Here is a 13986-nt window from a genome sequence, read left to right as displayed (position 1 = left end):
CCGGACAGCTGGTGGATTCACTGCCTGAGACGGCGGCCCCGACGCCGACACGGAAACGACGTTCGCGCCGCCAGCGTTCCTCACCGCAGCCACATCCACGGACATCTCAAGAGCCGGCTGTGGTGAGTAGTACGGACAATTTTCCATTTCCCTCACCATCTGTGTTTGTGTCTGCAGTGGACGAGCTAACGACGCAGGTAACGTCACCTTGGTCTGAGGTCGCTACACCACCCGCTGCTTCACCATCTGCAGCTGTACCTCCGCCACCGTTTCGTCTGCCTGCAGCCACCATCCTGATTTCTTTTTCACTGCCAGCTGCGGAGACACGACACGGGAGTCTGGGAAAATACGGGGAGTTATTGTTACGTTGTTTTTCACCTTGTAAATAAACACTGCCTATACATAGAGCACCGCGCCTGGGTCCTCCTTCCCCACTCCTTCCACGGTGTGCCATGCCATACCGTGACAATTTCTTAAACTGCAAACAGCAATGGGGGCATACCTGCTAATCAGTCTTTGTTATTAAAGAATCTCTCTAGAACTTATTTTCACCTCGGTGACACTACATATTGCTCATCTCAAGAGTCAGTTACAAACCATTAGTACTGTGAGCCCACCCCATCCAGACAAATAGTCAAAGTATCAATGCTTTTCCCCCCACCTGGACTTGCCTCACTGTTGGCCAGGTTTTGGTTAAACAGGGAGGAGCATGCTTTTTATCCTTTCTAAGGTTCTACCATAAGGAGAAAGGGGACTCTCATCATTGTCACTCTCTACTTTAACAGGGCAGTTCCACATTTTCATCTCAAAACACTGCTGCTCAAATTCACTATATTGCCAAAAGTATTCACTTGTCTGCCTTCAAACACATTTAAACTTCAGTGATATCCCATTCTTAATCCATAGGGTTTAGTATGATGTCAGCCTATCAGCTTCAACTCTTCTGAGAAGGCTTTGCACAAGGTTTAGAAGTGTGTTCATGGGAATTTTTGACCATTCTTTGAGAAGTGCATTTGTGTGGTCAGACACTGAAGGCCTGGATTGCTTTTCTGTCAGGTTGATGTCAGGAGTCTGTGTAGGCCAGTTATTGGACATCAAACTCACTCAACCATGTCTTTACAGACATTGCTTTGTGCACTGGTGCTCAAAAATATTGGAAGAGGAATGGGCTATCCCCAGGTGGAATTATCTTACTAATACTGTTGCTTGCTCTTTGTTACAGACCATACAAGAAGTTTTGGGCATCAGCTTTGATGACTAAAATTCTATTGTTTTATTAGTTCATTACTTTATTATATTTATATTTATGTAGCTTGCCATCACCAGTGTGTGAATGTGTGTGTGAATGGGTGGATGACTGGTTGTGTAAAGCGCTTTGGGGTCCTTAGGGACTAGAAAAGCGCTATACAAATACAGGTCATTTACCATTTTACCATATTTATTGTTTTATTAGTGCATTAATCAGTTGATATGTGTGTCTGTGTATTGCATCCTATACAGTTTATCAATGTAGCTTACTAATCAAGCAAAGTAGTAACCTGATAACTTATAACTCTACCTGCTTGTCCATTTAATCTAACTTCTGGCTAAAAAGGAACAATATGCCAAAAACACAGCTGTTTCAAAATGTTAAGTCTGTGGTTTTGTTCCAGTAGCCAACTTCTCATCAGTATTTATACCGATTTTTATCTATGTACAGTAGTCCCTCGTTTATCGCGGGAGTTATGTTCAAAAAATAACCCGGGATAGGTGAAATCCATGAAGTAGCCGACTTTATTTTTTACAATTATTATAGATGTTTTATGGCTGTAAAACCTCTCACTACACACTTTATACACTTTCCTCAGACAGGCATGATCATTTTCACACGTTTCTCTCTTGTTCAAACAATCTCAAAGTTTAAACCTTCGTAGAAAAATAAGTCCAGTATTATAGAAATCAAAGATCAAATCCTGTTTTCAGGTCCAGAAAATGGGAATAGAGCAGCTGCCAGAGAATTCAACATTAATGTATCAATGGTACGGAAGTAGAGGAAGCAAGAAGAATGAGTCGAATAAAGTTTGACTTATCTAATTGTTTTGTTTTGCTTAATGCGCCTTATAATCTGAAAAATATGGTAACTTCCACCTTCCTTTAGCATGTCCAGAAGTCCAACTTTTTGTGTGATGGTTAGCATCTTACTCTGCCTTTTGGGTTCTACCGCAGGAGCCTTTGACATTTCGTCAACTTTGTTGTGTTTGTTGAACTTACAAACATACAGTACAGCACTTCAGAGTCACACTGCTAGCGATCGAAGATTTATGTAAATTTGACAAGCTGAACGCATTCTGTACTGTACAGGAGACACGGCAAGAGATGATTGACAGCCAATCAGAACACAGAACACAATGCGCTGTATTAAAAAAAAAAACATGGAAAATTGCACACAAAACACGAAACAGCGAGGTGAAGCGTTATAGTGAGGAACCACTGTACACACTCTCCACAAACTTCCTTTAGTCTCCTTTCTTATCCCTATCTCTCCACAACAACCTTTGGTCACCAAATCATAATGTTCCTTCTTCTGTCAATAAAAATAGGAGAAGTGGACTTCTGATGATGTCATGGATGGATAGATAGCCAAACTTCTCAGCTCTCGATAGTCTGCAATAAAATCCCCTGAAATCTAACAAGAATAGTGCTAGAAATTGTTCCAGTGGTATATAACTTTAGGGTGATTGATATGGGATGAACAAAAGAGGTTATTCCAAGAGTGAGATGCAAGACGAACAAGAGGACATGCATGACATGTGAAGACATGAGGCTGGAAAAGATGTCGTCAGTGAACCTCCGCAGTCTGCTAGAGACTCACTCGATTGAAAATATAAGTAAGGAACTAAAAGAGCTTTAAAAAAGACATCAGGAAACCCTCCAGTCTTTTGGTGAGAACCTGAGAAATGACATGAGGAAAGACCTGGATCATTTCAAAAATGAAATCCAAACATGCGACTGGAGAAATGGGAGGAGTGGGGAATAGAGGCCGACACAGCTCTCATTAAAAGTTTGGAAGGACAAGAAAGCCTGCAGGAAAAATTACCAGAACTAGAGTCAAGATTGAGGATGAATAATATTTGTATATTCAGTGTTCAGAGGAAAAGAAGGCGACTCAGCTATCAAGTTTGTGCATGAATTACTCAGGCGTGAGGTGGATCTTTTGGATGAGCTGAACCGCACAACTCATTAACTGGGACATCTGTGGATAAAGCCCCACCAAGACCCATCATTGTGAATTTCCTTTAATTCATCACTAAAGAGAGAATTTTGAGGGAGGCATGGAAAAAAAAAAAGATCCACGTTAAAATTAGGAGCAGATTCTCAGAATCATTGGAGCCGTGGTAGAGGCAGTGTGGGGACCTGTGTGCCAATCACACCCATATCTTTTGAACAACAAAAAAAAGGCCATTTTGGATAAAATTCAAATTTAACTGTATAAATTACTTAGATATAAAATACCTAAGTGCGAAGATCTTTCTTTTTTGTCATTTTAGCAAGGCTTTTGTTAATTGCTTGTAAAAAGTCAATAAGCAGAAGATGCTACAAAGCTGAATCACCAAATTTAGATCACTTCAACAGGGATATCAAATGGTATTTATATTTTGGAAAAGATGACTTTTCAGCTCAGATTAAGGGGAGAGAAGTTTCATAAAAAATGGCAAAAAATGACTTCCTACCTTCAAGGGACTCAGGATGCTGAGGATAAAAATTACTTATGATGTGTACTGTACAGATCATCATATGGACTTGTGAGCCCAGGCTCACACAGTGCTACTCTGCAAGCCATTTAGACCATTTAGATCAGAAAAAAATCTTAAATAAATAAACAAACCTGCCACTCCATATGAACAGCAATATTAAACGGTTTTCGTAAAGCCATCCTAGGTGGGCTAGAACCAATCCCAGCTGTCCGGCAGGAGGCAGAGTACACCCTATACAGTACACCAGCCATTGAGGTGACAATGCTAACCACACCACTGCGCTGTAAAACTGTTAATTAACTGATTAATTTTGGATTCCATCTATAACAATGTTTTCTTTAATAAACTTTTTTTTCAATATAGTCATATATTGTGAAAGACTGAAGTTGGTTATTAAGAACAAGAAAAAAAAACGTAATTTAAGGTATGTGTTAGCACATGTAGTCTAGAATTTGCATCGGGATATGGATGGGCTACCATTCGGAAATATTCAAAATACTATACATATTATGTTTTGCATCAGATTATTGTCTTAAAATTAAATCTTGCTTTTGTTTTGGTTCAGTGAGTGAGTGGGTGCCTATATGACCTGTTGGTATGATGTTCTTTTTATGAAATCCTGTATTAGTTTTATGCCAGATATAGCTGGTCTCAAGCCTTCTAAAAGTCTTTGTCTTGTTAGTCCATAGATTCATTAAGATGGGGGTTTTTCTTTGTTTGTTTGTTTTGCTTTTGTCATGTGAGATGAGTTCTTGTATTCTTTTTGGTATCTTTTTTGGTCAACGGTGTGGTTTTTTTGCCCATTCTCCCATGGATACTATAGATATCATTTTTGCCCAGTATCTTTCTTATTGTTGAATCACAAACAGTGATCTTAACTGAGACAAAATAAGGCCTGCAGTTCTTTATATGTTGTTAAGTGTTCTTTTGTGACCTCCTAAAAGAGTCTTTGGCTGTGTTGGAGTACGCATTTTGAGACCTATTACGTCACAGTGACATGACGACAGCTGTCCCAACCCGAAGTGTACTCCAAATGTGTACTCCAATGCGCCATCGATTTCCCCAAATTTGAAGTGTGGTCCGGTGTACACTTCGTGGTCCCATATGTTCCACAATTCATAGCGCGGCGGTGGGTATAAAAATATACGCCATTCAATAGTTGACCATAATCTTACAGAGATGTGATGTTTTTATACATAATTAAAGTCAGTCATATATCCACAAACACAACAAGCTGAAAGTCTGTGATGCTGCTCGGTTTGCAGTCCTGAATATCACGGCACAAGCAGGATTCACTGCACTGTTAATGTTAGCTATGTTATATTGCTGCCTCTGTTTGGTGGTGTCAAGCCAAACGGACTGTGTGTTTGAACGAGCTGACGGTTCACTCGTTAAGCTGAAAGAAAGATGCTTTAATCACAGGAGTCACACATGTGTCCACTGTACCATCTGGGAACTCTTCTTGTTTAGCACTCGTAATAACACAAACACTAAATACTCCTTCTCTTGTGCTGTGCCCTGATGATCCAGCAGGACAAACTCAGCAGTGTATGAGGAAGAGCAGGAGGAAGAGCCAGCAGGAGCTGACAGATGGAGAGAATAGACAGACTGTTCCCTGTTTGTGTAGGACTGCTAGAAAAGTTTAAAATAACTAATTGTCTGTCCTGAATCAGTCTTATTAGGTAATGTTCAAATAATTTTATCATTCCAGTGTTTTCAGTGTGGGAGAAAGTACTCAGGGCCTTCAAGTTAAACACTATGAAAGGCAGAAACAAGTTTAATATTCAGAAACCTAAAGTATGTATCAGCAGCAGAATGGACCTAAAAATAAATGTTTGTTTCAGTTCTATGAAGCTTTGAGTATTTTGGATTAGTAGTACTGCTGTGTTTGTTGTATCATATTGCTGTAATTTTGCTTTATATATAGATGCTTCATATATTCTGAGGTAAGTTGATCTATAGTGTTACATCATATTCTATAGGGATGTTATGTGTTTGTATACTTTCTGCCCAGTTTGACCCATTTAGCAGAAGTCAGACTGTTTAAGGCTCTGATATCTATTCTGTATGAATTAAAGCAGTTATGACATGGTATGATTTTCTCACCCAATAAAGGAATATTTAATATATGAGTCTACTCTTCATTCTATCAGCAACAGTTATCACAGCTCGTACATTTTCTTTTTACGCATATATGTAAGCATTGAGCCAAATTTAGTAATGCCAACATATTAAAAGAACAATATTTGTCTCTTATATATATTACATCTATATATACACTGTCAAAGATACTTGTTTTTGAGTGAAGATTCAAGGTGATTGGAAATTTAAATAAATGCAACTTGAATCTTTACTGAAGCTCAGTATTTGACACAGAGTTCATGCTCACTGCTCTAATATATCATAATAATCTGAGAATGAATATAATATTGTCCATATTATATTTACATTAAAGTGAGATGATTTTAGTCTCATGAACAACATTAGCTAATTGTTATTTACTAGCTAATCTTGAAATGACTGTTCAGTACAGAAATGAAGCCCAACAATTATGTTTTTACAGTCCCGTGGTCTCAGCCTCAGATACGCAACTAATCAAAGTGATGTCATAAAAATGAATGAACAACAAAACATTTTTTTCTCCTTCATTTCTGTCAAACAATGCTGTATGAAACGTTTCTCGCGGTTAGTATCATGGTTGCTAGGGAACCTGAGCAGGCTAGACCGTCCCATTTCACAAGCCTCTCACTTCCGCACTTCTCGTACTTCCTAGTACGCGCCGTACCTAGTACACAAACTGCGCGTACTCCGAAGCATACGGTCGCTGGATTGGGACACAGCCACTATTGTAGTCTTAGAGTCATTTTGGTCTCAATGTAATTGACTGGTGTCCCAAGTGCATTAATGCATTTCAGTCCAACAGTGACAAGTTTAATCGATGTATCATTTGTTTGGCCGTAGTCCTGAACTCTCTGAGGCAGACGGAGCTCGCGGCCAGCCTCAAGAAGTGTGCAGTTGGATGGAAGGTGGTACAGTATCTGTGGTACCATTTTGGGAGGAGGGCAGGTGCACCCCAGAACAGACAAAGCAGCAGGGATCACATCCTGCTCAGACCCCAAGAACAAAAAAAAGGTGACTAGTTTCTTGGGACTGGCTGGTATTACCGTCAGTTCATGTAGAACTCGGCAGGGATGACCAGCCCCATGACAGACCTCACCTGAAAGGGTGCCCCAGATCCAGTGTTCGTGCAGGTAAGTAGGGGTCTATTTTTGGAACCCATATTCCACATTCCTGACTTTTCTCTCACTTTCATCCTGCAGACCGATGCCTTGAACAGGGGTCTGGGGTGTATTTTGTCCAAGCAGTTGGGGTTGATTGCCTGCCTGCATATCAGGTCCTTTTGTATCACATCACTCAGTTGACTTTGTCAATGAGAAATATTTAAAAATAAGATTTTATTTGGAACATCTACACTAACTTGTTGTACTGTGGATCATGACAAGAAATGCTAAGCTTAAAACTTACCATAGAGCCATCTGGTTTGTAGTGTCACTACAATCAGGCTCCACACCATAATTAAAATGTTTATTTTCCACAATGGAAATTAATATTTACCTATGGTCATGTTGCGGGAAGCTGCCTAACTTACTCTAGCCATAGCAACAATATACTTGAATGTCTTGTAAAAATATATAACACAAAAAGACTACTGTGACTAAAACACTGTTGGTGAAAACCCACATGCATTATTTCCAGCTCATAATCATGACAGTGCTGTATGAAGTATCACTGCTCCAAGTTGATCAAGTAAAAGATAGACAAAGACTTTAATTTCCTGGTTAAAAGTATCAAAGGCATTAAATGTCAAAATCCATTTTGGTCTATGGCTTGTTTTTTTATTTCCTATTTATATTGAATTAACAACTACTTATCCCCTTCTTTTCTTGCATTTTCAAATGAATATGAATAGAATAAATTATATACACTGAATAGAGTCCTTTCATGTTATATATTTTTATTCATGACTGAGTAAATGCTTATCCTCGTGCATAAAGCGATAAAGCAGGACTTGCCTGTGGAGATAGCCCATTGCTGACAGGGTTGACATGGTTACTAGGAGTACTAGAGTTCATGAAGGTATCAGTGTAGCTGGAGAAGCTGTGCCGGTTGGTTGCCAGACCATAGGCAGTGCTGCCGTCAGGACTTGATAAACCACTCTGGTGCATGGTGGAAGGAGGTAAGGGTTGGGGACGGTGAACAGTAGCCCCACCATCTGAAAAGTAAAACACTTCACACATTGGTTCCTTCCTTTATGTAAATAAGACACTAGCTAGGCTAGGCTACCTGTTCTACCAGTTTGTATACCAGATGAGAAAAAACACATTCCCGAACATATATATATATTTAACACCAACATATAAACAACGCAAGTTTGACAACTTAAGTACACCACCATGATGCCCCACAGTATGTTGAACAGAGACCTGCATAGTGTGGATGTGATACCAAATAGGCTTAATTGGAGGCTTCTGTATCTACTTTAGGATGTCTTTACAACTAAACACAACAGGGAAAACTGGGTTAAACCTGACTGACATTTTGATAGTTACAATTACAAATATTTCCAACAGCAGGTTGTATCACACCTCTCTCTCTGTCTGGGAATTTTTCAGCTTTTTCCAAAATCTACCAAAACAAAATTCATAAACCTTGGAGCAGTGGCAGAGGACGGGCAAAGGAACAACCTGGCATGGAGATTTTGTTTTGTTAAAACTGCAAAATATGCATTGACGTTGGTAGACAATACAGTTTCTTAATGCTTTTCAATACAGTACTAATTCTGTGAGTGCTTTGATGACACGCTAACATTAATTGGGAATGCATACTCTCTGCAATCAGTTTTTTATTCTGTGAAACCACCTAATAAGTCATTCTTATAATTGAAACAATACTTTTATTCTGAGGCAATATGCTTTAATGTACTAGATAGAGGACAACACTGCAGTTTCTTCTGCTAGAGATAAGACATTATTGGCATATCAGGACCTCTTCCAGAGAAAAACTTAAATTGATCATTAAATTGTTCCATGCATCCAGTCAAAACACACACACACACACACACACACACACAAAAAAGACCCAGCAATATAGGTGTAAAAGTGCCTATCATGAATCATTATTTGTTGGTAAGAACATGGCCAAAATAGCATAGTATCCACGAACTCCTTAGGAAAACCTATAGGTCACATTTGTAATCTGTCAGTGAAAGGATTATCTGTTCTACCTTGAGTGTTGGTCGGGTAGTTGGATTCTGGCAGCTGATATGTAGGAAGTGTTGGCATCCCTGCAGGAGGAAATCCACCTGGCAGAAGGTGATTGAATGCTGCAAGTTGATTGGCTCCTGCTTGTTTTCGCCACCTGGCCCTTCGATTGCTAAACCACACCTTGAAAGAGAAATATATATAAATAAGCTGGAAGGAAAACACCAAAAATGATAAATGGCCTGTATTTGTATAGCGCTTTACTAGTCCCTAAGGACCCCAAAGCGCTTTACACATCCAGTCACACACCCATTCACACACTGGTGATGGCAAGCTACATTGTAAACACAGCCACCCTGGGGCGCACTGACAGAGGTGAGGCTGCCGGACACTGGCGCCACCGGGCCCTCTGACTACCACCAGTAGGCAACGGGTCAAGTGTCTTGCCCAAGGACACAACGATCGAGACTGTCCAAGCCGGGGCTCGAACCGACAACCTTCCGATTACAAGGCGAACTCCCAACTCTTGAGTCAGCTGAATAGCTGAATTTAAAATCAGCAAGAATTTGCACATTTACATTGATTCTATTCTGATGCCATGCTCTAGGTCTCACAGATTCTCCGCTGAAAGAGAATTTTACCTTTTCTCACCACAAAGTACATACAGATAGTCCTTTTGTGAAATTTCACACAGAGGGCAAGATCCACATTCAAAAGCCTATATTTCATTGTCCCGAATATCTGAAATGATTCAGGACATATAACTTACTCTAAGCATTAACACCTACACATCTCTAGGGTCACAGCAGAAATCTTTGCATTGCTTGCAGCTTTCTACCTGCCCACTTTTTCCAGGAATCTTCTTTTTTCATTTAGTGCAAACGAAAATGTGACTTTTATGTAGAGAAGCTGATTTGGACTTCTATATCTGCAGAGCAGACTTAAATTATTACAGCAGGCGTTGTTGCCTTGAGGTACTTGCGCAAAAACCGCAGAAGTAGATCATACGGTCTCACTACCTCTGTAGAAGAGACGTGACGGAAAGGAAACAGAATATGACCTATCATCATTTTAACATGATATCTTTGGATTGCTTTCTAATGCAAGGATGCATAGATGTGGAATGTATATGTTTGTACATTTATAGATACATATTTCTGGCACATTTAGAGACATATTTAAGGCTCTGTGTGTGGAACCCATGTTCCACATTCCTAACTTTTCTCTCCCTTTTATCCTGCAGACCAATGCCTTGAACAGGGGTCTGAGGGGGTATTTTGTCCAAGCAGGTGGGGTTGATTGCCTATCTACGTGTCAGGTCCTTTTGTATCACATCCCTCAGTTGACATTGTCAATGAATAAATCTTTAAATATAAGACTCAATTTGGAAAATCTACTCTGGGACAAGAAACACTAAGTTTAAAACTTGCCATAGAGCCCTCTGGTTTGTAAGATTTCCTCAGTGAGAAAGTGTCTCTATAGTCAGGCTCCACACCATAATTAAAATATTTATTTTCAGGAGCGGGACCACACCTCCAAACATGTTCCTTCCGGTTGTAATCTATATAGGTTTTCCCCAGTTCTGCAAACTGTTCATTCTCGTTCATTCCCCAACCTCCCTCCCTCTTTGTTCTCAATTCTTTAACTTCTTCACTCCTATTTAGTACATGGGAATCTGCCAGGCCTGGGAGCCGTCGCCAGTCCCCTTCGAAGCCTTCCCTAAACCGCAGCTCAATTCATGTCCAAGCATTCGCCTTTACCTACTAAAACGCTGTCAAACCTAAAATGAGGATGTGGGCCCAGCTAGTGAATCGAGCCTAAAGGATAATGTACCAAAGCTATCCTTGGAATTCAAAACAAAAACTGAACTTCATATCAGTTGCGCCAACATCGCTGTGGAACAAGATAAAAATCCATCATCCAAGGAAAGTCTCCACAAAACTCAATCCACTCCCTAGGCTTCCTTTCCTCCTGCTATGGCAGACCACTCCTCCACAGTGGCGCCCTGTTCCACTCCTGTATTTGCTGACCTCTGTACCCTCCAACCACCCACCAAGAACGTCACTGCAGACTCTGGAGTGACTGAAAAAATGAGATCACAGATACAAGCTGGGGAAATGAGCTTCCTCCTTAGATTGGATGGCTTCTCCCTTAGCGATAGGGTAAAGGGATTAGCGATCCAGGGGGGGCTCAGAGTAGAGCTGCTACTCTACCACATCAAAAGGACCCAGTTAAGGTGGTTCAGGCATCTGATGAGGATGCCTCTGGGAACAGTTTCCTGTGCATGTGCCCCCGAGAGGAAGTCCTAGGGCAGACCTAAGACATGCTGGACAGACTAAATCTATCAGCTGGCCTTGGAATGCATTGGTGTTCCCAGGAGAAGGCGGCTGGGGAGAGGAAGGTTTGGGCTTCTCTGCTTAGGCTATTGCCCTCTCAACCAACCCCAGATAAGTGGAAGAAAATGGAAGGATGGATAGTTAAATTGAATTGACCTCAACAGCTGGTGAAGAGATGAATGCTTCCCTCCAAGAATGTGGACAAGTGGAAGAAGAAATTATCTGACAGATAACTAACTCAAGCAGAGAAAGCAATCCTTTTGAATGATTTTAATTTTGATGTCAAATCAAAAAAATCTCGCATTTGGAACTAATTACAGCCACAGATTCAGTAATCCAAAAGAACAACACTGTGGATGCAGAGACAGAGCAACTGCAGAGGAAAGTGTCAGCCTGTCTTAGCAACACAAGGCCCCCTGTCTGATGCACTTGAAAACAGACAATGCTTCTGATCACATCTCATGCAACAGATTATACCCAAGGGAAACTATACCGAGTCAGTATGGTGTACCAGTGATACCTAAATAAGGGGGTATTTTTAAAGTTCATTGTCAGTGTGATCAATCAGTTACCTCCAACACCTCAAAGTTCCTGGCTTGAAGTTTGTGGAGAAAGGGAAAGATGCTGTGAGGGCAGAAGAAATAAGTGTCTCTTACGACATTACAGTGGGGCAAAAAAGTATTTAGTCAGCCACCGATTGTGCAAGTTCCCCCACCTAAAATGATGACAGAGGTCAGTAATTTGCACCAGAGGTACACTTCAACTGTGAGAGACAGAATGTGAAAAAAAAATCCATGAATTCACATGGTAGGATTTGTAAAGAATTTATTCGTAAATCAGGGTGGAAAATAAGTATTTGGTCAACAACAAAAATACAACTCAATACTTTGTAACATAACCTTTGTTGGCAATAACAGAGGTCAAACGTGTACTATAGGTCTTTACCAGGTTTGCACACACAGTAGCTGGTATTTTGGCCCATTCCTCCATGCAGATCTTCTCGAGAGCAGTGATGTTTTGGGGCAACACGGACTTTCAACTCCCGCCACAGATTTTCTATGGGGTTGAGGTCTGGAGACTGGCTAGGCCACTCCAGGACTTTCAAATGCTTCTTACGGAGCCACTCCTTTGTTGCCCGGGCGGTGTGTTTTGGATCATTGTCATGTTGGAAGACCCAGCCTCGTTTCATCTTCAAAGTTCTCACTGATGGAAGGAGGTTTTGGCTCAAAATCTCACGATACATGGCCCCATTCATTCTGTCCTTAACACGGATCAGTCGTCCTGTCCCCTTGGCAGGAAAACAGCCCCATAGCATGATGTTTCCACCCCCATGCTTCACAGTAGGTATGGTGTTCTTGGGATGCAACTCAGTATTCTTCTTCCTCCAAACACGACGAGTTGAGTTTATACCAAAAAGTTCTACTTTGGTTTCATCTGACCACATGACATTCTCCCAATCCTCTGCTGTATCATCCATGTGCTCTTTGGCAAACTTCAGACGGGCCTGGACATGCACTGGCTTCAGCAGCGGAACACGTCTGGCACTGCGGGATTTGATTCCCTGCCGTTGTAGTGTGTTACTGATGGTGACCTTTGTTACTTTGGTCCCAGCTCTCTGCAGGTCATTCACCAGGTCCCCCCGTGTGGTTCTGGGATCTTTGCTCACCGTTCTCATGATCATTTTGACCCCACGGGATGAGCTCTTGCGTGGAGCCCCAGATCGAGGGAGATTATCAGTGGTCTTGTATGTCTTCCACTTTCTGATGATTGCTCCCACAGTTGATTTTTTCACACCAAGCTGCTTGCCTATTGTAGATTCACTCTTCCCAGTCTGGTGCAGGTCTACAATACTTTTCCTGGTGTCCTTCGAAAGCTCTTTGGTCTTGGCCATGGCGGAGTTTGGAGTCTGACTGTTTGAGGCTGTGGACAGGTGTCTTTTATACAGATGATGAGTTCAAACAGGTGCCATTCATACAGGTAACGAGTGGGGGACAGAAAAGCTTCTTACAGAAGACGTTACAGGTCTGTGAGAGCCAGAGATTTTCCTTGTTTGAGGTGACCAAATACTTATTTTCCACCCTAATTTACGAATAAATTCTTTACAAATCCTACCATGTGAATTCATGGATTTTTTTTTCACATTCTGTCTCTCACAGTTGAAGTGTACCTCTGGTGCAAATTACTGACCTCTGTCATCATTTTAGGTGGGGGAACTTGCACAATCGGTGGCTGACTAAATACTTTTTTGCCCCACTGTATGTCTGTCTTTACTTGTCTTCCAGCTACTGATTACATGGTAGTTTGTACACTGAAAAGAGTTAAAGAAGCAGGCACCCGATTGGTCTGTAATGAGGGTGGTCCTATTCTGAAGTGGAATCACTGTGTAATTTCTTACAAAGTCCACATAAAAGGACCAGTACTAGAAACGTAGGTGTGTCATGGATTCCATAGGCACAACCCCGTTCATTTCCAATGATTCTGACCAACTATAATAGATGTTTTTAGAATAAAATGGGTTGCTAATTGCAGCCATGCAAAATCAGTAATTTCAGTGACAATCATTCAAGCTGACTATAACTGGTTTTATTTTTTGTTTCTCCATGTTTATACATTAAGTAGTACTGAAACAATGATTTGATTTGACACACCACAAAT

At 40.9% G+C, this 13986-nt stretch overlaps 1 protein-coding gene across 1 annotated transcript in view; it reads right to left on the bottom strand.

The window, feature by feature from the left end:
* LOC113012972 (paired box protein Pax-7-like) overlaps nt 1-13986 on the bottom strand; it is a 116405-nt gene that overhangs the window by 54866 nt on the left and 47553 nt on the right. The window contains exons 6-7 of the mRNA XM_026153450.2: nt 9019-9178; nt 7808-8007 (exon numbers count right to left, since the gene is read on the bottom strand). Coding sequence (XP_026009235.2) covers nt 7808-8007; nt 9019-9178 — 360 coding nt within the window. The remainder of the gene's footprint in view (nt 1-7807; nt 8008-9018; nt 9179-13986) is intronic.

The sequence above is a fragment of the Astatotilapia calliptera genome, chromosome 20 (assembly GCF_964374335.1).
Source record: "Astatotilapia calliptera chromosome 20, fAstCal68.1, whole genome shotgun sequence".
NCBI classification, from domain to species: domain Eukaryota; kingdom Metazoa; phylum Chordata; class Actinopteri; order Cichliformes; family Cichlidae; genus Astatotilapia; species Astatotilapia calliptera.
The sequence above is the reverse complement of the archived record's forward strand: the minus strand, read 5'-3'. Positions and strand labels throughout refer to the sequence as shown.